The sequence below is a fragment of the Anomalospiza imberbis genome, chromosome 17, assembly GCF_031753505.1.
Source record: "Anomalospiza imberbis isolate Cuckoo-Finch-1a 21T00152 chromosome 17, ASM3175350v1, whole genome shotgun sequence".
NCBI lineage: Eukaryota > Metazoa > Chordata > Aves > Passeriformes > Viduidae > Anomalospiza > Anomalospiza imberbis.
Window position 1 is genome coordinate 9,296,464 of NC_089697.1, and position 26,028 is coordinate 9,322,491.

The 26,028-nt window shown below is 45.6% G+C and overlaps 1 protein-coding gene across 1 annotated transcript in view; it reads right to left on the reverse strand.

Annotated features, from left to right (window-relative positions):
- Nucleotides 1-1,424: 1,424 nt before the first annotated feature.
- The window catches only part of COL9A3 (collagen type IX alpha 3 chain), a 33,450-nt gene continuing 8,846 nt past the window's right edge, over nt 1,425-26,028 (reverse strand). The window contains 27 exon segments of the mRNA XM_068207926.1: nt 1,425-1,874; nt 2,576-2,653; nt 2,914-3,096; nt 3,758-3,812; nt 4,173-4,319; nt 4,706-4,738; nt 4,966-5,010; nt 6,310-6,345; nt 9,289-9,360; nt 10,420-10,473; nt 12,577-12,630; nt 12,985-13,038; nt 13,876-13,920; nt 14,635-14,688; nt 15,276-15,329; nt 15,617-15,670; nt 16,069-16,122; nt 16,972-17,025; nt 18,210-18,263; nt 18,372-18,425; nt 18,904-18,957; nt 20,229-20,285; nt 21,764-21,805; nt 22,505-22,558; nt 22,731-22,784; nt 23,706-23,729; nt 24,331-24,366. Coding sequence (XP_068064027.1) covers nt 1,699-1,874; nt 2,576-2,653; nt 2,914-3,096; nt 3,758-3,812; nt 4,173-4,319; nt 4,706-4,738; nt 4,966-5,010; nt 6,310-6,345; nt 9,289-9,360; nt 10,420-10,473; nt 12,577-12,630; nt 12,985-13,038; nt 13,876-13,920; nt 14,635-14,688; nt 15,276-15,329; nt 15,617-15,670; nt 16,069-16,122; nt 16,972-17,025; nt 18,210-18,263; nt 18,372-18,425; nt 18,904-18,957; nt 20,229-20,285; nt 21,764-21,805; nt 22,505-22,558; nt 22,731-22,784; nt 23,706-23,729; nt 24,331-24,366 — 1,731 coding nt within the window. The 3' untranslated portion in view covers nt 1,425-1,698.

Genomic DNA, 26,028 nt, shown 5'->3' on the forward strand with positions numbered 1-26,028 from the left:
CATTCTCTATTGCAAATGGAAATGGAAGTTAACTACCAGCAATGGGAATCAGTGCCCTGTTCAAGGGGCTTTGGGACCAGAAGCTACAAGAAAATGTCATGGCTAAGTATTTTAACCCTTTAGGTATACAAAATTTCCTTGGCATCCTGCTTTGAGGTCTTATTTAATTCTTTGCTTTTATTTTCTTTTTTAAAGATGATGCAGTACAGAGTGGAAAAGTTGTAGAACATCCATCTTTTTTTATTTTAATGGCTAGATGCAAACTCCTTCTTCCAGTGTAAAAAGAAACTGAAGTTACTATATTATAATGTCCATTTTTCCATTTAAAATGTAAATATTGTATTGGTTATTTGGACAAGTGCATAGTTTCTAAACTGTGTGTATTATGAATTTTGCATTTGCGTACATATTTGACATAATTAGCTCCAAAGAGTAGTGCAATGGTGTTGGCATTTTTAAATTCAGTCTTATTTTTAATGTCTGCCACACAACTGTCCAACAGGTTCTTGTGTTGTTACTTTAGACCAAAAGTGGCATATTTTAAACAGTAGTTATTTAAATGCACAAACTATTTTTATATTTAACGAGAAATATGATGCTTCTTTCATAGGTTTTGGCATATAGGACAGAAATAGAACTGTGTGTGAGCTGAGAGGGTTTTATTAATTTTCTTAAATAGATGATGCTAGCAAGTTTTAAAGTATAAAAAGTTCTACCAAAATTAATACTGGTTTAAATCACGGATAAGAACAGTTTTGCAGCAATTTATGTCCAAACAATCCTAGTAAAACCAGTTCTGGAAAAATGGAGTTTAGCCAAGTTAATTTGATTTGTATAATGACACTTACAACATCACAAAGAAAAGGTTAAAAAAATCTCCTTTTATTTTTACAACAGTTCAGACAGGTGGTTTTGGCTGGACTTTAAAAGAGCATCCTTTCTTAGGTGGGGTTCCATCACAATTACTGTGCAAATAGCTGAAGTAGAGGTCATGAAAATGCTGTTCCTTCATTTCCTTCGTTATCATATGGAAATATGCAAAAATTCTTCCCTGGAAATTAAAATATTTACATTACTCCTTTTGCAGAATTTGCTTGCAAGAGGATAACTGTTTACTAGTCTTGGCAAATATTTGAGGTGCAATCTGAAAATTTCTAGATGGCAGCACAGACTCAAGCAATGGTCATTCCTTAGGCCAGAAGGTTCAGATGTTAAAATACAGGATATTGAAATGCCTGATTTCCACTGATGGAAGAGGCAGCTCGGTGCCTGCGTCTCTTAACAACGTGTCTGAGTGCACAAACCTGCAGGACTGAAGTCAGTGGGAGCAGCATCAAGGAATTCAATGGAAAAGACTCAAACTTAGCAAAAAGTTGGGATCTTTAGTACGGGGGGGTGATGGTAAAAAGGAGCAATGCTTCCTCTTGCAGGTCTCTTGAGCAAAGAGAGGAAGGAACGGTCAGGTTGTTTAGCAGTAAAAATTCTGGGAAATAATTGGGGGGAGGAAAAGATAGTCATAAAGCATCTTTTAATTAAAGTTTTCATCTGATGCTTTCTTTTTCATAGAACTGTGTCACAGTCTCCACTTAATACAATAGAAGGAGCATCTGTCCTTTTAGCACTAGAAGGATTCTGTTTTCTTACAATGCACTGTTTATTTAAATATTCAGTCACTTCTTCACTTCTTGTACTGTTGGTTTATGATTTTTTGGAAGTTGATGCTGCAACAGCTCCCATGCAAGCTGACGTGTCACATATTCCTGGAGTTCCCTGAGCTCCAGTAGTCCCAGGAGTCCCAGGATCCCCTGGCAGCCCGGGTTCACCCTGAGCACCATCACGGCCGTTTTTAGTAATTCCAGGCACACCAGGTGGTCCTAAACAAGAGAGGGGAAAGATACATGAAATGTTTCCATCTTTTCTTTTTTAATATCTGTATATATGTGTTGATTTTAGAGATCTTAATATACTTTGAGTGTCTGTACATCACACTTGTTATGGCCTGTTGGGTACAAGGTGTTTTCAATAAATTTACCCTGAATCTGGAGTATGTGCTTTGGATTTTTTTATCCCTAATTTGGTCAAGGGATGTTTTAGCTGTGTGAGCTCACAGTTTATTAACATGGATTAATTATTTTATGGAAGATTCTGAGACAACGAGGAATAAATATAATGAAATTTTATGGTATAGATTTTGTGGAAGAATTTAGGATAATATGGTTGTAAATATTTTGGTTTTATGAAATTCTGTGAATGGAGAGCCTACTTTTGGTGCCTCCAGTTTATTCACTGTACAGGTGTAATCCCAATTAGAAAAGCTGCTTTAACAGGTGAGAAAAATAAAGAATATTCTTCCAAATGTCCAATAGATATTAATTAATTTGCATAAATTAATCTTGACTCTTTTAATAAAGGAATCAGCAGGAAGCAGGCATCATCCTTTCCCTTAATCTGGAGAGCCTCAGAGTTGTCACACACTTAAATTAGTGATGATAATCTATTGCCATCAGCATGCAGAGCTGTCCCTCCTCAGCCTTCACTTCAGCCATGGAGCACTCAATTATGTCCCCACACTTACCCTGCAGTCCTTGGTCACCATCAGGCCCATCGATACCTTGGCCAGCAGGTCCTTTGTCTCCCTTTTCACCAGTGTCACCTTCAATCACAAACACAATTCCAACAGTGAGCTGTGCTCTGCAGCTGGAGCCACCAACAGCAAGGGGAGAGAGCAAGAGGAGCTACAAATCCTCTGGGTGCTGCAGGGATCTTTTTTACACGGCACCCCTCCGGATGCACAACTCCACCTAGAGCTCCACCAAGGCCTGATCTCTTCTCCCCAGTGCTGAATTCAGTACCAGTTCACAACTTATTTCAGCGGGCATAAAAGAGAAGCAAATAGTTTCACTCTTAACTTGCCTCTGGGTCCGGGATCACCAAGCTCTCCTGTTGGCCCTCTGTATCCAGGGGGCCCACGAGGACCAGGATGCCCAACACTTCCCGTGGTTCCAGGAGGACCTGGGGGCCCGGCCGGGCCAGGCCGTCCCGTCATTCCAGGAGCCAAGGGCTTCCTCAGGTTAGCAGCCAACTGTGCAATTTGTTCTGAAAAACACAATGAAACACTGCACCTCCAACATTTGCACTCTTTCTTTAGGCAGAACTTCCTGCCACTGCTCCTGGCAGGAGGGAACATTGCATCTGTCCTTTCAGCCCACCTGTAGCTTTTTGGGGTTTTTTATATCTCCACAGATGGGGATATTAATCATAAATCTGCAGGGTTGATTATTCCTGTTTCTAAAACCTCTCTAAAGGATGTCAAGTATTCTAACAAATGACACTTAAATAATTTCCTGAAACAAATTTTCAGAGTTTAGCCTCATCCCAAAGAGGGGATGTAACCCCCAAATGCAAAACAGTCACTTTGAAGAAAGAGGGACACTCCCTGAGGACTTGCTCCAAGGAAACGAGGTGCACTGAGGAGAGGTGGAGTTCAGACTGACACAGGTTAGGGCAGGAGGTCTCACACAACACTTGTGCCAAAGCTGTTTTCAGTGCATTTTGACCATGGCCATGATGAATCATTTAAAAATACTAATTTTAGTACACCAAAAGACATCCCCAACAAAGTGACCTCCTGAATAATTTCCTTACACTAAAGTTCACTCTATTTTTTTCATATGAAACCAGGAAATTAACAAATCTCAGAAGTCATTTATGTTCAGGATCTACTCATTGAAGTCAGTTTTCTCTCAGTAATACTCACCATTTATCATTTCCCCACAGAGTTCTCTGATATGCTGTTCACTGGCCTCTTTGCCCTGCAGTTAACAGAAGAATTTGTCTTTGTAGGAAGCTCCTTATCAATAACCAGCCCTGGCAGAAGCTGCAGGACACAAAACACATTTCCAGGAGCTCAGGAAGCAGCACAGGGTCCTGCATGAAGAGCAGGGGGTTCTTTCCCCTCTTCAAAAGGTGACAGCTTCCCTTCAGAACTCTGCTGTAGGAATGGCAGCCATTAATTTTAATGTTAGGCCAGATATTTAATCTGGGCTTTATTTGGCCTTATTTTTACCTGCTGAAATGCAGGACCTTATTTTTTGGACGGCATCCAAACCCCACAATCCATTTTTTCACTTCACAGGCTGCCTGACTGTGCTGCAGAAGCAGCAGATACTTACAGGAGGTCCAGGTTTTCCTGTGATGCCAGGGACACCCCTCTCCCCCTGGTGACCCATGGGTCCTGGATGTCCTGGGATCCCTGGTGCTCCAGTTGTCCCATTAGGTCCTTGGACACCTTTTGGACCAAGTTCTCCTCTTTTTCCTGGCTGTAGTGAAGAATAAAAATGACCAAAACCACTTGAAATGGAAGTCATGGTCCATTCTTTTCTCCTGGGGGTCAGTTAAGACTTTCTTCAGGTTTCCTGAATGGATCTGGATGATCAGATACATTTCTTACACCCTAAGGGTGTTTCTGCATATACAGCTCATGATAAGAGGACTCCTTGCTGCAGCAAAATTATCAAACAGATTTCAATATTCTGAATGCCACAAATTACCATTTTTCTCATAGATTTTATAACATGATTGTGAGGAAAGCCTGCTCCTAGGCAATGACACCAGAGCAGAGTTCATTCCATAGTTATAGAGGTGCAATGGTCATGCTTACTCCTAAATCCTTTGGGGCATGAGCCCCCCAGTGTCTGACACTTACCTCTCCTTTTTGGCCAGGGGGTCCAAAGGGACCCTGTCAGAAAGAAAAGGGAAATAAGAAAGAGTGATTCATTCAGAAAATGCACATCTGAAGCCCAATCTCCCAAGCTGCTGTGACGTGTGCAAGGCTTGGGTTGCCCCCTTTTCACAGCAGGGTTGGAGACCTCAGGTGATTAATTCTCACTGACCACAGTGATCCATGGCTTTCTGCACCCATCTGTTATTTGAGGAGTCAACTCTGCTGAATTTAAGGACACCTACCAGCTCTCCTTTGTCACCTGGGAGGCCATCTGCTCCAGCAATGCCCTGAGAGAGAGACCAGAGTTAACACTGCACTTGCTGCTGACAGCAAGGATCTCCCTGAGGCCTGGGTGACCTGGGGGAGATGGGGGCTCCCAGCAGCCACAGCTGCTCCAGCAAGAAGAAGTTCTCTCTTCCCAAAGCTGGACTCCCCAGTAGCTGTTCCCCTGCTGATGAGGGCATGTGTGGCACAAGGCAGCTGGCACGTTGCCCTTTGCAGCAAGCTGGGACCTGGGTGAAAGGCTGAATCCATATGGATGAGAACCATGATGGGCTGGCCATGGAAGACATCCATGGGCTGGCACTGGCATTCCTCAAGCAGGGAACCTAAATTTCAGCTCCCCCTGCTCCGTCTCACAGAAAACAGGGTTTACAGCCACAGGCAAATGTTGAGTGTCCTGTTCTCACGCCCTCCTGAGTAGGCACAAGAGCTTCCTCCCACCCTCAAACTGCAGTGATCTCTTGGTGAGGAACATCCCTCTTCACTCCTGGGGACAGGAATGCAAGGGTGGCCAAAGCTCTGGTGACATGCACTGTACCAGCCCTTTGCTGCTCACCTCCAGCAGCAGCAGCCTGAGCAATCTGAGCCAGGCTGGGGTGACACAAATCCCTGCAATCACTGCCCTGCCCAAGGCAGAGCTGGCTCCTCACAGAGCTCTATTATGAGAGCAGATAATGAACATTGTTATGGTGACTCCACAGCTTTCCAGGGGAAGTTTTCCAAGACAAACAGAGATCAGGTTGGTCTTTCCCCTTAGCAACAAAACAGAGACCACACTGATGTGGGTAAACCAAATCAGCAAGGCTTGCTAGGAAAGCTTCACTTTCTGCAAGAACACAGCCATGCATTAATGAAAGCCAGGTATTTGATGAAAACCGGCCCAAAAACTCACTGCTGAGATTAAACCAAGCATGGAAGCTGAGCAGCAAAAAGCAGAAGATTTAACTAGTTCATTAGTGTGCCAAGCTTTGAGGTTAGGGTGAAATATCCTACATCAGGCACATGAAGCTGAGGAAAAGCTGCACTTCTAAACTTAATTTGGGAGGAATGTGATGTGAAGAGCTCCTGCACAGATCCTTGTGGCTACAAAACACACAGCTAGGGCCTGGAGTTTGTACCACAGCATTTTCATGAGTCTCCATTAGAACAGACAACATCTGTGCCAATGCAGGGAAAATGGGACCAAAGAGGGTTTTGGTTTCTGCTGCAGGATATTTTCATTTGTGGAAGAAAAAGCCATTTGTGCTGTCAAAGGCTGTCCCTGAAATTTCTCTGCTGACAAGGGCATGAAAGTTACCACTTACCTGGTTCCCCTTGGGACCAGGAACACCAAGAGGACCCTGAAAATAAGTAAGAGAAAGAAGCAAATGAGCTCAAACTGTTACTTTCCTATGAATTCCTGGTGTGGTCAGACACTCGCTCAGCAAGGGGTCAGAATCAGTCTCCCAGCTGCCAAGTTAGAGGGTACAAATCTCCTTCACAGTTCCTAGAAATAAGAAAGGATTTCAGCACCCCTGCCAGCCCTGTGACACTCTCCACAGTCCCTGGTTTGTGTTGTGGGGTAATTTCTCAGCCTGTGATGTGAGGAGGAGCTTGGATTTACTTGTGGTATAAAACAGACAAGAATATTTTCATACCACAAGGGCAAAAAGCCAAGATGTTTTTTCAAGGCCTTACTACACTCTCAGCTTTCCTAGGATTTAGGATTAGGTGCTCCTGATTTAAAGGTTAATGGAACAACATGGCCACAGGAATAAAACACATTTAGATGATGAACTGATTATCACCTCAGGAATAATCCAGGCAATTTGGAAAATCCTTCCATCTTTATCTACCTGACATTCACAGAGAGACATTTTAAGCCCCATTTGTGACTTTTCTGCTCCACAGAGCAGAGCCAACAAGGAGTTCAGGAGAACCCCAGATTTTTTTCTCTACTGCAAAATCTACATGTGAAATTCAGCCATTTTACCCTTCAAGCAGGATTTCTACAGCACACTCATCAATCTGGCATCTGCAAACTGATCTTTTTTTATTAACTAGATCTAGAGATGGCTCAGCAGAACAGAATCTTTGAGGAGAACAAACACACACAACAAGGACATTTTATTTTGTTCAATTCAAGTACTAAGTTAAAAAGAGGGATTTCTATTAATGAAAAATAACTCAGAAAGACAATGGAATGTAGAAATGCAAGAGAGGCTAAAGCTTTGTAACACCCATTTTATGTTTGCTGATGGCAAAAGCAATATATTCCTTTCTGAACATTTTAATCTAAATTTTATACTTCTGACTTCACAGAGTCTCAAGGCTCCATGACAGTTTGTGGCAATAAAACACATTTCAGTCACCAAAGACCAAGCCCTGCAAGGAACATTCCCTTAAAGACAAGCTTAGCCCAGAGGATTTTCATTCCAAACTCTAATTCACTGCAGTGGTGATTCCTAGCAGCAGGAACAGGGAGTTCAGGACTGCCAGCCCCATGTCTGCACACATTTCCTCTGATCAGTTCAACAAAACTCATGGTTTTGGCCAAGCATTTAGTGCTCCAGTAGGGAGCCCAGAGAGGCAATGCCCCAGGTGGCTGCTGGCATCCAGAATCCTCAGGAATCTGATCATAATAAAAATCCTTAGGAAAAATATTTGTCTATTGCTGCCTCAGTCAGCAACAGCCAAGCCCTTCCCCTCCCCATATCCCACTCCAGCAGGATGGTTGATGTATTTTATCTCAACACTATTTTATATCTCACAGTCAAATGCACTAAATCACTGGTATTTTTCATGCCAGCAAACACATTTACTGAAATGCTGGTTTATATGCCTGACCAGTCAGTCCAAGGACTGTGAAAAAGCCTGTCAGTACTCAGTTAGCTCAGGCATGAGGGGGTTTTTCTTTTCTCACAGAAAAGTCTCAGTTGATTTCAGCAGAGTTGGATGAGTTGGCTGCAGCTGGGACAGGGCAATGGCATCGATCCTGTGTGTGCAGTTCTCCCTTTCTCCACGTCAGGACCAGCAGTACAGCAAGCCCAGGGCAGATCTCTGGGTGCTCTGTGTGTCCCCAGCAGCACAGGCTGTTTGTTTAGGCTATAAAAACACAACCTGAGGGTTGAGGGTCACCCAGCACCACCAGCACGGTCACCACTAAACCATCAAGGGCCACATCCACGCCGTGTTTGAACTCCTCCAGGGATGGTGACTCCACCACTTCCATGGCAGCTTGTTCCAATGCTTTACAGCCCTTTCTGTGAAAAAAATTCCTAAAATCTAATCTAAACCTCCCCATGTGGAGCTTGAGGCCGTTTCCTCTCATTCTGAGCAACCAACAATCACATCTTAGAGTAACTGCACTGAACTTCAGAGCCAGAAATAAAACCTAGATGATTTTTTATTGCTTTAAGCACAACGTTTTCCCTCCCTCTACTTGGAGCAGATCCCTGGGTGCTTCATGCAGGGGCCTCTTCCCCTCTGAATGTACATTTTTCACCACAGCAAAGCCCTGAGCCAGCCAAGAGCCCCACAGCTCCACAATAACGCTCCTGTTTCACACTTCCAGCCCACAGTCACTCCAAGAGGCTTTTTTAAACCTGCCTGGAGCCAGCACAGAAGGGCCATTGTGGAACCCCTGTGGTGCTGCTGCAGTTGCTTACACAGAAAGCAACTTAAAGCTTTTTTTTTAAAAACACTTTCAACTTAAAGCTGGGGAGGAGGGAGCTGGTGAACACATGGCTCCTGTTCTCCTGCAAGCTCCCAACAAATGCTGTTCACTTTGCCTTGATGGCTTCTTTCAAATGAGAATGAACTAATTTAAATAAAAAGTCACATTTATTGTGAGGTGGGATGCCCAGGTGTTTTGCTGTTCAGAAAGAAAAGTCATTGATTAAAAAAACCCAAAAACAACCAAAACAAAAAACCAGAGAGTCTAATCAAGCATCTGAGTAACAAAAATTCATCAATCAGCTCCCTTGTGCTCCTGGGGAGCAAGGCTTTGTTGGAATCAGTGTAATAAAGAGGGAAAAATCCCAGACTCTCTATTCTGGCTAGGATAGGGCCTGGAAGTCACTTTTAAACAATCCACACTGTCTGAAAATAGTGGGCGTTTCTGGAGTGAAACAGGAACAGGAACAGAGGGGACAGACTGCATGAGTCCTGCTCCCTGCCCTGAGGTCTGACTTGGGCAGCCTCAGGGACACCCAACACACATCAGCTACACCAGGATTTGGATCCCCATTGTCCTCGAAATTCCCATCCCAAACAGGAATGAGTCCCAGGTGTCTTGTCCTTACCCTGTCTCCTGTCTCTCCACGGATCCCAGTCGGGCCAGGAAGGCCAGGCTCACCACTGGCACCTTTGGGCCCCTGTTGGGAAAACAACAAAAACCAAGCTACAGCTCACAGTGCCAGAAACCCCACACCCTTCACCAGTCTCCATAGCATGTTCAGAAAGGTTATTTCTAGATGTGTCTCTCCCTTTCCCCCAGGACCTGGGGACCACTTGTGTTGGTTGGTAGAGCTCATTCCAGCTTCTCGCCTGGCCCAAGGTCAGGCATTTGCCGAGGTGCCCCAAACTTTGCCCTGGGTCCTTCATTAATAAACCTCTTAAAAATAATAAACCTTCAATATCTGTGATCCCACCGAGTGATGCTCCCCTCAGCCAGTGCCAGTGGGGAGTGGAGAGTGGAGGTCCCACATCCTTGGAGAAGGAGGAAGAAATGTTGGAGACCCCAGTGCAGCAAAAAGGAGGAGGAATTTACTGAAGGAATACAGGCAGAGAGTGGAGCAGATCAAGGAGAAACTGAGGTGTCTTTACAAAGATCAAACTCAAAAAGTCATAAAAACCTTAAAGCTCAGCTCGTTCCAGCACCTGCCACAGGCTGGGACACCTTACCCAGACCAGGCTGGTCAGGGCCCCATCCAAGCTGGCCTTGGACCCTTCCAGAGATGTGGAGCAGCCACAGCTGCTCTGGGCACCCTGTGCCAGGGAACAGGCTCAAAACTCAACCCCTCCCTCTGCAAACAAACACTAAATATAAATTTCTCCTGCAGGCAGCTTCTCTGGGCTTTTGCTCTTTCTACCATCCCGTGGTAATGAAGGTGTCACATTAGTTCTGGCAAATGGAAAGACATTTCTTCCTTTCCCTCATTGCCATCACCCAGGTACCTGGCCAGAGGCTTGCAGAGAACACTGACCTGCCAAAACACCAGAATGACCCCTCCATCTCACCGACCTGCCAAAACACCAGAATGACCCCTCCATCTCACCGACCTGCCAAAACACCAGAATGACCCCTCCATCTCACCGACCTGCCAAAACACCAGAATGACCCCTCCATCTCACCGACCTGCCAAAACACCAGAATGACCCCTCCATCTCACCGACCTGCCAAAACACCAGAATGACCCCTCCATCACACTGACCTGGAAACCTCGAACACCACGGGCTCCTATGGGGCCTTGGAGGCCGAGTGGTCCCTGCAAAGAGAGAGATCAGCTTTAGTAAGGAGAAAATTTAGGGCCAGGTGAGTCAGTTGTGTCATTAAACTGGCAGAGCGTGCAGTTTGTGCTGCAGCCCCTTGGCACTGCTGCTGAACCACTGCAAAGTTGTGTTTGATGGTGGCTGAGCTTTGTTAATTGCATTGTTGTTAACAGAAAGGCTTATTTGGATAATCAATGCTTAAGAACATACCATGCTCATGAGTAGTAGAGATCAGGGACAGCAAAAAGTGGCAGCACGACAGAGCATAGACAACATCCATTAGAGGGATCTGCTATCCCAATATTATGCTTTTAATTGATTGCAAGGAACTACTGCAAAATGTATGCTTCAGGCCCTTGGAAATGAAAAATGGCAATTGCATCCATTTGCTTGGACATCCTTGGTTCCAGCAATGTACAAAAAGGCAGCAGTTTATGCTGTCAGGGCAGAGGCTTTTTAGAGCTCACTAGACAGAACATGCACGTTACCATTAGGAGTCTCTATTGCTTTCTCCTGAGAAAAATCACATATCCAATAAAGATCTTGGATTAAAAAAAAAAAAAAAGACCTAAGTAATTTAGGCATTTAAATCTCATTTTGTAAACTGTCTTCTTGAAATAGATGCCTTCAGCAAGCTTCTGTCACGAGGCAGGGCTGCAGCTTGGGCTCCTTTCACTGCCATCCCCCCTGGGTGGAGCATTCAGGGACACAAATAAACCTCAAACTGGCCACTGACATAAAGCAGCATCGTCCTCATAGAGCTGAACAACTGCTCAGGTATTTTTGTGGTTACTGGTTTCCACTTTGTTTTCTGCTTGTATTCAGTAGGGAACTTTGAAAGTTATAAATACAGAGCTTTAGGAAAGCTGAGTTAAATTGCATCAAAAGGGACTCTGCTGAGCTGCTGATGGGAGCTGGAGGGACCTGACAGGTTCTGAGAAACCCTTGGTACTCAGAGCTAAAAAAACCCAAATTATTTTGAGCCAAACAGCCTTAACACTGGAAAAATCCTGTACCTCCCTTGGAACAGCCCAGTCTTAACTAACAAATTATGACTCTAATAAAACAAGTCAGAAATGAGAAGCCCAGGTTGGACATAACCATGGGTTCAGCTGCAACTGCACCCCTGTCAAAACTCTGCACCAACACAATTAGCTCAACTGCTTTTGCTTTTTGGCTGGAGTAATGTGGTAGCTTTTGTGAGGCAAGCCACTTTGATGAAAAATTGCAGACATAAAAGCAAACATTATTAATACAGTTTATTTCTAAAGCTGATTTCCCTCTTCTTGGAAGTTAAAGCAGAAGCTGCTCACAAACAATAAATCATGCAGTTCAATTTCTTCCAAGTGGCACGTACCAGAAATCATATTAGACTTGCTGTAGGCTCCTGGATTTTAAAATGAGATTAAGATGGGAAAAAAAAAAAAAAAAAGGAAAAAAACCCCAACAAAACCACTAGAAGATCAGATCCAACTCTAACGGCAACACTAGCTGGGGAGTGACAAGATGAAAAAGGTACCCAAGCATTTTTAGTAGTGGGATCAAAATCAGGGTTTTACCCTCCTGATAATATTTGTTATCATCTCTGCTATTGAGCAGGGACACCGTGCAGTTATTCCCAGTTTTGTTGTATATATGGCTTCAGGTTTTGCAGGGAATCTCTCTGCACTGCTCCAAGGAAAGGGATGCAGGGCTGGGGAGGATTTCAGGTGTCTCGTGCTGGTGGCAAAGTCCTTTGCAAGAGCTTCCCAGGAGCTCTGCTTCACTAAAGCCTCAGCACAGGCAGAACCTTCCTATTCCTGTGTAGTGAGGGGCTTGCTGACTGTCCAGTCTCTCCTGGCAGCTCCACAAACCTCCTGGGCAGCTGCAGTTTGCTCTGCCAAGCAAAATGGGAGGGATCACTTGGCATTTGCACGGGGCTGTCAGTGAGGACAGGATCTGACCCAGCTCAGGGGAAGAATTTCTCTGCTGCCAAAGCTCCCCAGAGATACCACTGAGAGAGAAAGTGGCCTTTTACTGCAGACAGAGAGTGACACTCCCACCCCCCCCACAAACCCTGTTCTGGCACCTCTCTGGTTCACAGCCAGCTCTGTACTTACAGTTGCTCCTCTGGGTCCTGGCAGACCTCTCTCACCAGGAATGCCAACATCGCCCTGGCAGGGACACCAAAGTCAGCTGTGATATTCAGGAGCCACAAACCCACCCTTCCCAGCCCACTGGGACATATTCCTGGATCCCAGGCTGTTCAGTCCCAAACTCGTGCCCCACTGGCCCATCTGTCAGCCCAATGCTGGTGGGTTTTGCCCAGTACCCTGCCCAGCCACCTCAGTGCTCCCTGGGGAGCTCACACCAGTGTGAACGTGGAGTGCTCAATCCCATGGGATTGCAGGTGCTGCATCACTGGGAGCTTTATTTATGCAAGGAAGCAGCACATGAGCTCCAGTTCCCCAGTTTGGTTTAGAACTCACCAGCAGAGGCCATGCTAAGTGGAAATGTGGGGCACTTACAGGGATGCCTGGCTCTCCAGAGGGACCTGCCTCTCCCATCTCTCCAGGGCTGCCCTGCAGAGCACAAAGCAAACACTCAGTTAGGGCATCACTTCAGGGCATCACATCATTTCTGTCCTGCCTGAAGCCATAAAAGGAGGAGGGCCTTAAAACCTGGATCAAGAAATAAAAACAGCTTTAAACCTTTACAGATTTAGGGCAAAACTCACAGCCCCAGAGAACAGGTGAGCTGCACACTCTCTCCTGGCACCACTGGCCAGGGAGGGCTGGCAGGGCAGTGTCCCCATGTCCCACGTGAGACAGGGATGCCAGGACATCCCATCGCATTCACTCCTGAACCCTCTTCACATCAGGAGGAGACTCCTGCACCACCTTCCTGCAGCGTGCTCTCCTCCATGAGGATTAACACCAATAATGATACAGAGGGAAGAATTCATAAAGGAAAGGGACAGGGGGAAAAAAAGACACCTCTCAGAGCAGCTTTGTGCTGGACTGCTTTGGTCTGCCTGAGGTTTTCTTTAATCTCACAGGTAGGTGTCAATCTAAAGCTCCATGGAAGATTTTCTCCTGAGGTGAGGGAAAATCTGCAGAAGGCAAGATGAGATCATTCTGCTCCTGCTCAGGCTTTTGATTCCCAAAGATCAAGCTTCCTCCTGGGACTTTGACAAAAGGATGAGGTTTACTAAACCACTGATGAGTCTCCTGTGTATCTGCTGTGTCTTTACTGACCCAGGTGCCAGCCCAGTTATTTTACTTAATTCCTGCTCTTCAGCCCCAGCAGAAATACAGAAACCATCACTTTGGGGTAAGTCCTCCCAATCCCCCAAAGCTAAAAAGTCTTGCTGTGACCGGTTTCCCCACCAGACCCCATCATTAAAAAGATTCACTTACTGGTTCACCCTTTGAGCCTTTAATACCTGCTTTTCCAGGCAGACCCTGAAAAAAATTATGTTAAAGCAATGTCAGAAGAAGTGAAATTATTAAATTTGTTATTCCGGTCTGATTTGACACACAAGGAGCGACCTTTGCTTGAAGCAATGGAAGGTTTAGACTTCTGCAGCCTTCACTGTCAAAACTGTGACTTCAATGTCTCTCTTGCTGCCCTTGCAGCTCCATGGACACTAATCCTTGGCATGAGAGCAAAGAGCAGGAATATACAAATGGACCAGCAGTAGCCACATTTTGCACAGCAGAAACCTCTCTCCAGGGGAGTTCAAAATATTCTGGAAATGCAGGAAGAAAGGAATACTTGATCTCTTTAAAATAGTGGGAAGTATGGGGAGATGAAGCACTTTGCCAGTAAGCACTGGAGTAAGGCAGGGACAGAGCTCAGGACACTGTACCCCAGATCTCGCCTCCCTCCACAAGGGATGCACATCAGTGGGATGTGAAAGAGAAAATCCCTCTGAAGTTTAGATTTTAAAGAGTCAGAGAAGCCAACAGCCAGGGAATTACTGTGAGATGATCCAGGTGCTCTCCAATCCTGTCTGGCACACTCCTTCCCTGTCTGCATGGTGGGAAAAGTGCATTTCCTCTTGGCTTAACTAGAGCTCCTTGTGAAACAGCCCGCAGAATGACCCTCCCCTGTCCCCAGGAAGGATCTCTGAGCTGCTGGAACCCCAGAGGTGGCAGGTCCTCCTCCATACTCACAGGAAGTCCGTTTGGCCCCTTCTCTCCAGGAGCACCCATGGGAGCTGCGTCACCCTGTGGATAGGGAGAGGTTAGGAGGGATCTTCCAGCACTGGGAGATGGCCTGGCACAGGCAGGGGACACATTCCCAAACAGGCATCTGTACATTTCTCCCTCTCTGTATACACAGCACCAAGAGCTGTTGTCTCTAGAGGAGTGAGCAGCCACTGGACAGGAGCTCCCAAGTGTTTCCCTGCTTCCTGCAGCTCCCAGCCTGCCCTGGCAGCACACGTTCAGTATTCCTGCAGGAGCACTGCTCAGGAACCAGGCAACCAGCACCGGACTGCACCTTGTCTCCAGGCTATTAAAATCAACTCTGTCCACAGCTCTGAAAAGGCATCTCTGAAGGCCTGGAGTCATCCAGCAGGAATCACTAAATCCAGGGGCACAGCTGAGCTTACATCATTTGTGCACCTTCTTTCTTTAGGGAATTCCCTTGGGATTAACTAACAGGAGAATTTCACTCTCCTTCACTAGTGACAATATCAGAAAACTTTTTAGAAGGAAAAGCTTTCCAGCCAAGCTTCTTGAGGAGCATTTTCAGCACTGCCAGCTCAGTCTCAGGAATCTTCCCTGCAGTGTTTAAGTAGGACTTTACAAACCTTCTCACCATCGAGTCCAGGAGCTCCATCCCGCCCATCCTTGCCAGGCATTCCCTGCAATCATGGACAGCACACATTTAGGTCAGGAAGAGGCTCTGTGGTTTGCAGAATACATTCACATCAAAGAAGCTTTTGGCAACGAGTCCAGCTCCAGTTGTACTGGGAGATTTTCATCAGCAGCAGTACAACTATGGCTTAGCCCAGCTGGGCTTACTCAGAGACCCACAGGGCAGAAGCTTGGCAGCAAAGATGGCAAGAAGCAGCTTTTTGCCTATCTGTTTTATCTCCTCATCTGCAAGCAAGACAAACAGCAAGAGCTGCATCCTATTTAACTGACTTACAGGTTCTCCTATGAGCCCACGAGCCCCTGGGTTTCCTTTTGGTCCAGGTTTACCCTAGAAAACAGCAATAAATCCTGTGTTAACCTGAAGAACAGTCAACAAAGACAATACTCAAAAATTCTGTAGGGACATTTCATTCCATTTCAGCTGGGTCCTCTCTGTCCACATCAGTATGGAGGTTGTTTTGGGACACAGCAGGAAACCAGCCCAGTGCTGGATACAACACTTGGGAAGATTCTTGATCATTTTAAGGGATGTAAGATCTGCTCCCTGTGCTCCAGGCTGTAGCAGCACTTGGACACCTTATTGCTCAATCATCCTTAGTAAGAGTTAAACATGTCATTTTTGAGATTATGCTTCCATCCCTTTCAAGCAAATGGAGGGAGCACAAGCCATAATAAACCTGTGGAACAGTCTTTGGACTGGAGCAAAGGGTGTTTGACTGCACTTACAGTGTCACCTTTGGGCCCCCGGAATCCCTGAGGTCCTTTGCTCCCTTGGTCTCCCTGTGACAGAGGAGGAAAAGCCATTAAGCATCTTCATCACACAGTGACAGAGGTTGCTGCTTTGGGGGTGAAATGAGGAGGTTTTTGTGCTGTTTGCTGGTGTCAGCAGAGGTGTGAGCACACACAGTCCCCGAGAGCTGGGCTGCACTTTCTCAGTTACACTCCAATTCCTGACACTCTTCCTGCAGCAGGGACTTTGCCAACAATCCCTCAGGGCAGAGGCCTTCCCCCCTTCATTTAATGAAGCAATTTCTTTAAGCAGAAACAGAGTGGGAGAAAAGCTTTAATATTTACTGTCTAGATCCTGCTGGGTGTAATGAAAGGTTTGGTGAGAAAGCACCTCATTTTGTTTTAGTTTGGATGAATTTCTTCTATAATTGCTAGACTAGGGAGGAGTCCCCAGAGGGTGGTGCTGCAGAGGGATGGGGACTGCATCCTCAATACACAGCTATTCCTTCTTGGAGCAAAAATCCTTGAGAGCTGTGGGCACCTGGGAACAGACCAGGCTCAAGGGATGTAAGCTCACGACAGGGCTGATTCTTCCTCCAAAAGTAATGGATGTTCCTTTCTCCAGGACTTGTCCACAGCTGCTGGTGCTCAAGGAAGGGCAGTGAAGCACAGAGAGCAATGGAAATGTGGTGAACTTATTCTGGTGTGGGGCATGGCAAAGGGAGAGACATCGTGAAGTCTGGGTCAGGTAAAATAACATGGCTCAGAGTGGAGGGAAAGGGCCAAGGGAATAATCTGATGGAGGTGGCCAGCACAGCCTCTGCTCACTGGCGGCAGAGCTCAGGAAGGAGGAATAAACCAGGCTGTGGCAGGCAGGGCCACAAACACTGGGATACATACAGCTTTCCCTGGAGGTCCTGGGATTCCAGGTGGGCCTCTGAATCCAATGTCACCCTGCAGAGGACAGACACCATTGTGAGGCTGGGCTTGGCAGAGGATGAAGTAACAGAACCCCTAATACTTGGTCTCTTCGAGCCAGGTCTCCTAGGCTCTCAGAGATAAGTATTATACCCTTGATAGCTCAGCTACCTCAGGTGGCATAAAAGTAGCAGGATGGCTCCTGTGACAGTGTTGGAAACAAAAACGTTTTAATAAAAGGCAAAAATAACAAAGCTCTTTACAGAGAAAAACTGAGCCAGGGCAAGAGGTTCTTGCTCTTGCTAAAACACTTCACAAAAGCGATTTACTTCTTTTGTTCTCTTCTTTTTCTAGTGAATTGCTTAGGTGGGACTTCTTAGCTTCTGTCCAATTAGCTATCCTTAAGTTTAAAGTGAAGTCTCCAAAGTCCTAGAAAGTGTCTTGTAACCAAATTAAAAAAAAGAAACTTCCAAGCTTTTTTCCTTTTTAAAGAAACAAAAAGTAACTTGTTTACTCCATCAACAAAGAACACATTCCTACAAATCCCCAACTTGTACCACAACCTGAGAAAACACAAAAGCCCTGGAAAGACACCCTGGAAAGACATGCAAAAAATCCCACTCTGAACAATGGGTTTTTACTCTGGATCTCCCCACCTTTGTACCTCTGATACACTGATACCTTTCATGGCCTTGCTATCTTGATAACACTCCCACTCCTACATAAATGCATGACTTCATCCAGTTCAAAACCATTCAGCCTCTGGGCTGGTGCTGAAGGGACTGTGAGCCCAAAGCCCCAGTGAGCTGGAGATTGACCCTGTTCTCACTGAGGAGCCTTTTTGTGTCCTGAAAACCTTTGTCCATCAGTGATTCTTGGGCTTTTTCTTGTAAAGAGACAGAACAGAAAGTGAAATGTTCATTAAATGTTCCTCTTTTTTTTTTTTTTTAAGATTCTGTAACACTGTCAGTCTTGCACCTTGGTTGGAATGACTCAGTCTGGCTGGGCCTGACCCTGCCAGTCCCTCGGGTGTGTGGATTCTCCTGATTTTGGAAGGCTGTTCTGAGGCAGGGGCTGCAGGGAACAGCCCACACTTTATACCTTTACAAGCTTCCCAGTGGAATTCAGTAAGGACAAGTGCCACTGGCACCTCTCACGAGACAAACTGGTGGTGGAGAGGAAAAGGAAAAATCAGAAAATCAGAAGAAGTTTTTTCTTACTCTGTCGCCAGCTGGACCCATTGGACCAGGGAGGCCTCTTAGTCCTCTTGGACCCTAATTAAGGAAACAAATCAGTTCAAAGTCGATCCCTGTTTGTGTTACCAAGGTGACTCCAGGCTGACAAGGCCATGGGAACGGTGGGAAGAGAAGAGCTGGGGTTACCTGCAGGCCAACACCGCCGGGAATCCCTGGAGGGCCGGGAGGGCCAGGGTTACCCTGGGACAGAAAAATCAATCAGACAGGAGGAGGGACAGCAGGAGCCTGCAAACACACACCCAGGGACATCCCCATCTTATTTCTCCTGGAGCTCCCTCTCTCCCTCCCAGATTTCTCTACAGAATTTGCTTCTGTGTTACGGACAATTTCTATGTGCAAGAACATTCAGATCAGGAATTTATCCAAGTGATTAAAGCAGGGCTTTTCCTGAGCTGACACCCCTGCATGGGAAAGGATAGCTGTTAACTCAAACTGATCCTAACATGATGATCCTTGGAAAGATGAATCATCTTGGAGAGTCAGCACATGGTCCTACAGGGAGAGCAGTGGAACCCAATGCACTTCAGCCAAAGTAACTGCTCCTTGTTCAGCAAACAGCCTCATTCCTCCCTGGCTCCTTTAAAAAATCCCTTATTTCTTTTGCGAGGTGTTATTAAAGAGAAAAATCCTCCCCCGTTACTTTTAAATTTAAGTTTACCTTTTCTCCTTGTTTTCCTACTTCACCAGGCTCCCCTTTGTGACCAGTATGTCCCTAGAAATAAGAGTTATGATTATTCACATCCCAGTAGAGTCTTGTTTTAAAATTCAATTTGGTGAGACAGCTGTGAAAGCTAAACCCCACATCCCAAATGACTTTCAGGGAAAACAGTCTGTAGGTGTGCTGTGAATGGAGATCCCTCCTGGGGAGGTTATCAGGTACCAGAGCCAGAATTGATGTAGTTCCTGAAAATGCCCAGATCTGGTTTTCCAGAGTGATTTGCACTGGACTAAGCTCATGGTCTGGATGCAACCCTCAAACACAGATCAGGCACCAGAACTCAGTTCCCATCACCCCAGAAAATGGGGATGAGTCATTCCTGAGAACCCCATTCTGCATTTTTACCTTCCCTTTTTAAGTCATCTTTAATTCTGCATCATCAAGCTCTCAAAGAAATCCATGTCCCACTGAGAGCCTTCATATGAGCTCTGATTCACTTTGTGTCTTGGCTCTCTTCCTGTGACTGTGGGAGAGACCCAGGCTAATTTCAGCCATGGCAGATGTTATTCCTCACCACAACAAAGGTCCTGTGCACCATTTGCATCATAATTGGAGAGTTTCACAGGGTTTTCCATTTCTATGAATTTTGAGCAGTTATCCCTAAACATTTTGTGTTTGTAATGATATTTATGACTCAGGGCAGAGCCCAAACAGACAGGGAAAGTGAGAAAGGTCACTTCAGGAGGAATTGAGAGCATTTCCCAGGAGTTCTCCCACTCACTGCCAACTTCTAAATCCTGCTAAAAGAACTTGAGTCACTTTTTACTTTGTCTCAGTGCTGGAGCCCATAACTGCAAAGACTTCATGTGAACCATAGAGGGGACAGAGGAGGAGATGTTTAACTCCTGAGGGCTGAAAATTTACATACCAGAGGCCAACAAAATAATTCTGTTTAAAATATTTAAACATAAATCTGCCTGCTGCTATACTGGCTGTAAAAACAACAATTAAATTGTATTATTTTAATTATGTAAGTTACATTTTGCAGTTTTAGAACTGGTGAGGTTTTTTCAGCTCTCAGACCTGGAAAGGCAGCTCTGAAATGCTGCCCCTGTTTTTTCCTGTCCATCAGCTCTGTCCCACTGGGCTTGCAGGGGTTTTTTATCTAAGCCAAGGGTTAAATTTCATTAGCAGGAATAAATGCAAATGCATGGCTGCTTTGGGAGGTGTGGAGCCTATATATAGAGACTGTATATACAATTTAATGCCTTCACAGTGGTTTGTTCTGGGAGGCAAATCTGGTCTTGCAGGTGATGTTTCCTTACCTTGAAGCCTGGCATTCCTGGGGGGCCTGGGGGTCCTGGTGGGCACAGAGCTGGGCACTGCAGGGAACAGGAACACTTGGGTTTAACAGGCACACAGCACACCCAGGGAGGCTGGCTTCCTCCATTATGTGAAAAAGTCATGTGGATTTTGGCTCTAAATTCACTAAATCTAATGGAATCGCAGCTTAATGGATTGACCAACACTTCCCTATGCAACGGGGTCCTAGAGGTCCTGGTACCCCACAAAATAATGATTTATGAATGGCCTACTCCACTTGGAACATGGACTGTGAGACTCTGAAAGCTGACAGTGTCCACAGTCCAAAATGCTGAAGACCCCAGGTTTCCCAGTGAAGTTGGATCAGTTTCTTTAAATCATTAGGACCATATTTAATCCTCTGCATTAACTGACCCCCCTATTGATTTCCTTTTGCCAGCCCCTTAAGTGAAACAAGGACAGGCATCAGAGTTAATTGAAGGGCACCAATAAAAAACCAATATCTATAAGCTGACATCAGCACATGTCCAGGGGTGGGAGAGCCCCTGGTGGGAACTCCAGCTTGACTGGGAACAGACCAGAACATGCATGGAAATTGAATGAGGAAAAGGCCATACCCTTGAAACTTTACAAATAGCTCTTAATTTGTTTTGTTGTTTGTTCTTTTTTTCTTTTAATACAACTTCAGGCAGCACCTCTGTAGCAAAAATTTAATTTTCTAGTATATTCCACAGGGTAACTTAAATTAAACATGCAGAAATAGCATCATTTCCTATTAACTCCCATGTGATGTGCCATAAGGCAGTCTAAACTGACTCGGAGCTTTTTTTGGGACACGCCAATTAGAAAACCAGAGAAGCTGTCACAACAACAGCTGTGAAATCTGCAAATGTCACTTCCATCATTCCTGGACCCAACACTCCTTTCGTTCCCCTGAAAGGAAGGGATCAAGGCTTTCTCCTAAGGAAGGAAGTCCAAGCAAAGCAGGTGTCCATGGAAGCAGGGCCACCATCCCTGGAAACACAGAGTGCTGCACACACAGCCTGTCCTGCTGCAAAGCAGGACTGGAAGCATGAAAAGCTGTTGTCTTTTAACAAATGCTGGATTTGTTTAGCACATGAAGAATGTATGCAAAAATGTGCATTTTGGAAAGCAAAAAATCGAGGACAAAATCAAAGACTGGTTTGGGTTGGAAGGGACCTTAAAACTCATCTCATTCCACCCCCTGCCATGGGCAGGGACACCTTCCATGATCCCAGGTTGCTCCAAGCCTTGTCCAGCCTGGCCTTGGACACTTCCAGGGATGGGGCAGCCACAGCTTCTCTGGGAAATCTGTTCCACTACACATCTGCCTCCGTGAATAAACATTTCAGTCCAGTAAACACACACCCCACTCTGATAAGGTGGTTCAAACCCACATCTGCAGGTCTAAGCAGTGCATGTTAAATGGTCTGACACTCCCCCAGCTGTGCCAACCAAAAGTCACATCAGGGATTAAACCAAAGCATGTTTTCATGCTACAAAAAGAAAAACCTACCTGAAGGTCCCCACCGCCATCAGGAAGGGCCCCTGGGAGACCCTGCAATTCAGGGAATGGTGGCTTTTAAGTACAAGACAAACACCAGGAGGAAACACAATTTCTAGGACAATTTTTACAGACCCAGCTCAGCTGCATCAGCACAAGGCACATACTCAGCCCCACAGCCCAAATGCTGCCCCTGAACCTGGAGTGTTCTGAGCTGCACCAGTCCCCAAAAGCAGACACAGCAGGGGTGAAACCATCCCCTGGAGGAGCCCAACGGGGTTTGGGAAGACTCTTGGGCCTTAGGTAATGAAGGCAGCAATTAGAGAAGAGCAGCTGTGCCTGGCTTCCTCCTGCCTTTGGGAAAGACCCCAGTCCCACTGTTCAACAGTCCAGAGAGGCCACAGCAAACCCAAAGCAGGGACTTGGTTGCAAGTGCCCACTTGCTGGCCCTACAAGAACAGATCCTGAGCCAAGCAAGCACAAAAACCTTCCTTGAGAGAGCAACAAGCCCACCCCATGCCCTGTGTGCCATAAAGGTGGGGTTCATTGGGTCCCTCCTCACACAGAGCACAAATAACAAACAGGAGATCATCAAAACATCCAAGAGCAGCCAGGGAAAAGTCCCTGCTCTCCTCAGGGCATGGTGTTTGCTGAATGCTCTTGGCAGTGGCAACAAATAAAAAGTGCAGCAAGAAGAAAATTGCAGACTCCCCCCGGGAATTTTCTCACATTTATTTGCAAGTCTCAACTTACAGGAGGCCCAGGTGGTCCAGGAGGCCCTGGGAATCCTGGCAGACCAAAAGGTCCCTAAAAGGAGAGAAAAATAGTAACAATTCCCTTTCAATGTAACCGCAAAGAGATGCGAGGGGTGGCTACCAAAATATCACTTCAGAGAGAGGTAAGAGACAAAAATTAAACTCATTCTTCTGTGGTTGTGGCACATTCAGTAAATGAGGATTAAATGGTAGAAGAAACTCACCGAAGGGCCCCGAAATCCATGTCCCCCTGGGAGCCCACTGGGTCCTGGAGGCCCCTGTTGAACAGAGAGAAGAGCTTTTACATCTGTGCTGACCTTGGCACCCCAAAGCCCAGGGGTAGCCAGCACTTGTGATGCCTTGAGAGGCAGCCTAGAACAGAGGGTAGACAGTGTTAAAGGAATAAAGCAGGGATTTATTAAAGGCCTTCAAAGGATGCACCTTGGGCAGTACAAGAGCCTGGCCATGGCTACACCCAAGATGGACCCAGAGTCACGAGTTCTCAGAGTTCTATAGGTTCTGGTCCATTTCCATATTGGGGTTAAATGTCCAATTACAGCTGCAGGTTATGAAGTCCCATCCTCTCAGACTGCTCTCCTCCATTCCCTGTTGTTTGCACTTTTTGGGGCTGGAGCTGTAATGGTGTCCTTGGTTCTGGGGCTGGAAAAGGATTGTTTGGTGTGACTGAACTGTGAGGAGAACTTGCTAACACTGTGGGAAGTTCAGAGTTACACACTAATGCAGTACAGAATCTAGAAAATATGAAAGGTAAACTCAAGGCATCAGTTGGGCTGTCCCCATTTGCCCAATCCCCCCAAGGAGCTCCGTCCTGCACCGGACCAGCAGCTTCCCAATGCACATTTTGCTTTTTACTCCACGTTCCCCTGGAATTCACTGCCAATCTGCATCCCTCAGGCACAGGGCAGCTCCCAGGAACCCACCAAACAAAAGCTGCCCCAGAGTTGGTCACTTCAGCTATTTACAAGGCTGCTGTGCCTTGAATTTACAGCAGAGCCAGCTTCCCCAGGGTGGGGGCAAGAATAAAACCCCACAGGGTCAGTGATCTTCAGGACTCCACATCCCTCTGCCTGGCACAGTAGAAGGACCTGAGGCCTGGGGTGGGTTTGCAACATTTAGGGTATCAAATAAAATCAGAATCTTAATTTATAATTTAAAAAAAAAATATTCTTATTACTTACTGGAGGTCCTGGTAGTCCTTTGCCCTGAAAACAACATTTGAAGCAGTAAAAGATCACTCAGAAACTGAGCACACAGGAATAAAAGAAAACCACAAAAAAAAACCTGCTGATTTTTTTTGTTCTAAGTTTCCTTATCGCTCCCTTGCCCCTAATGATTATAATTTGCAAGCAGAGCAGAGTCTCGATGAATTCTTTTGTTGCCTCTAATAATTTGTATTCCCTTTCCATCTCTGTTACCTGTGGGATGTGTGGGAGAAAAGAGATGTGTGGTGACACAAGAGTGGGACATGGAGAGGAAGAAAACATTCCAGTTTATCTATTTCTCCTTTTTCTTTTCCTTTTAATTTTGATTAGACATTACACAATGTCTAATAATTGTGATAGCATTTGATATGTCAGTCTGTATCCCATGCTGGTTTGCTTTTAGAGCACCTCAGAGAATAAAACCAGGTCTGTGTTACCAGAACAGGTTACACATACAATTTAAACATTTCAAACAACATATTCACTCATGCAGGCTTTGATCCTTTTGTTTGGGATACAAAGCTTCCCATCCTTTCTTGGTGATGGTTTTGGCACAATATTCCACACTTCCATCACATGTGCTGCTCTGGGAGGTACTTACAGCTGGTCCAGGTGGCCCAGCAGGTCCTAATGCACCCTATGGGAATAAAACAGGATAAAAATTAGCAGGGATAAAAGAGAAACCTCTATATGGGGAGTCACCAAGGCCTGCTCTCCTTGACATCAATCTTTGTTTGGAAACTCCAGCAGTGTCTTGCAGAAACAGGACACAACTGGAGATATTCAGCTGAAGTCACACATATAAGGACAAAAACTTATGGATAATTACTCTGGAAGTCCCAGCTGGCCTCAGATGAATATCTAAATTTCCATGAATATCTAAATATCCATGGATATAAATGTTCATAACTTGAATTCTATCTACTTGAAATATTCTCATTCACAATACATTCATATTGTAAATCCAATTACTAAGTTTCCTAAAACTATTAACAAAATTTGGATTTGTTCTAGTGAATTTTATTAATTCATCTATTTTCCTTTCAAGCAAAGCTTTTTCACTGGCTCCCTTGGCAAATCCCCCATCTCCTTTTCCCAATTTTGTTCCCACTCTTAGGCTTGACTGGAGCTTGGTGAGCTCATGGCTTAGACTAGAATTAAGTCACTCTTGAAGCTGTGAAGCTCCTGCTTGACTGAAGATAAGAACACAGAGAGACCTCCTCAACCCCTTTGCTGCATTGCAAAGCTGCCAGCTGGCCAGCAGGCTGCAGAATTCATTATGGGTGATAATTCTGAAACAGAATCCCAGAATGGTTTGGGTTGGAAGGGACCTTAAAGAACACCTCATCCCACCCCTGCCATGGACAGGGACAGCTTCCAGGGGACCAGGGTGCAGGACAAAGCTTCCATGGCCTCTCCCCAGCCCAAACCTTTTTTCCAAACATCCCCAAAATGCTGCACAGAAACATCTTGAGCAGATTTCCTGAGCTGGAATTAAACAGTGTCTGCCCCTGGGACCAGGAGAACAAGGTGGATGGAGAATATCCCAGCACACACAGCTCCCACTGTGCCCCCAGGGATGACACCTGCCCTCTGCTCATGTTCTGTGGGCCAAAGGAGATTAGAAATGCTTTCCCTTGTTAAGCTTAAGGAGAAAGACACAGAGGACCCAAGGCCTTGTTAAGAGTGGTCTTGTGAGCAGAGGACAGCAATCCAATAAAAATCAGCTGTGCTGTGAATGTCAGCTCATTCATTTCTCCTGCTGCAGGTTACTCTGCTCTGCCTCCAGTCACTTTTATCTGCAGGCTAAAAATCCTCACAGCTGCTGCTGGCTGTAAGGGACAAGCTGGGATCTCCTCCTGCAAGGAAAACATTGAATTCCTGGCACCTCCTGACTTGCACCCTCATTCTGAAAGCAGCTGCATCACCTTCTGCTTTGTCCAACAGGCCAGAAAGATGGCAGAGCACCCAAAATGCCAAATGTTGGCCCTTTACACTCCCTAATTTTGATACGTTGGAGGGTGTAAGGTGCAGAATGCAGCAGAATGAACATTCCTGGTAAGGTAAGAGATCATGAAGTCCCTGAATGAGCTGATGCTACTGCATTAAGGCAAAGGAAAGACTCTAATTTACATCTCAATTTTAATAACGTTGTCTCACTCGACTCATTCTCTGGGTAACAATGTTCTTTCTCTTTTGATTAGAAAACACCATCACCATAATTTTTCATTTTGTAGTAATTTACTCTGTGAATAGACAGCTATGGAGCGTAGAAAACACTTGATTTTTATGGCATTCA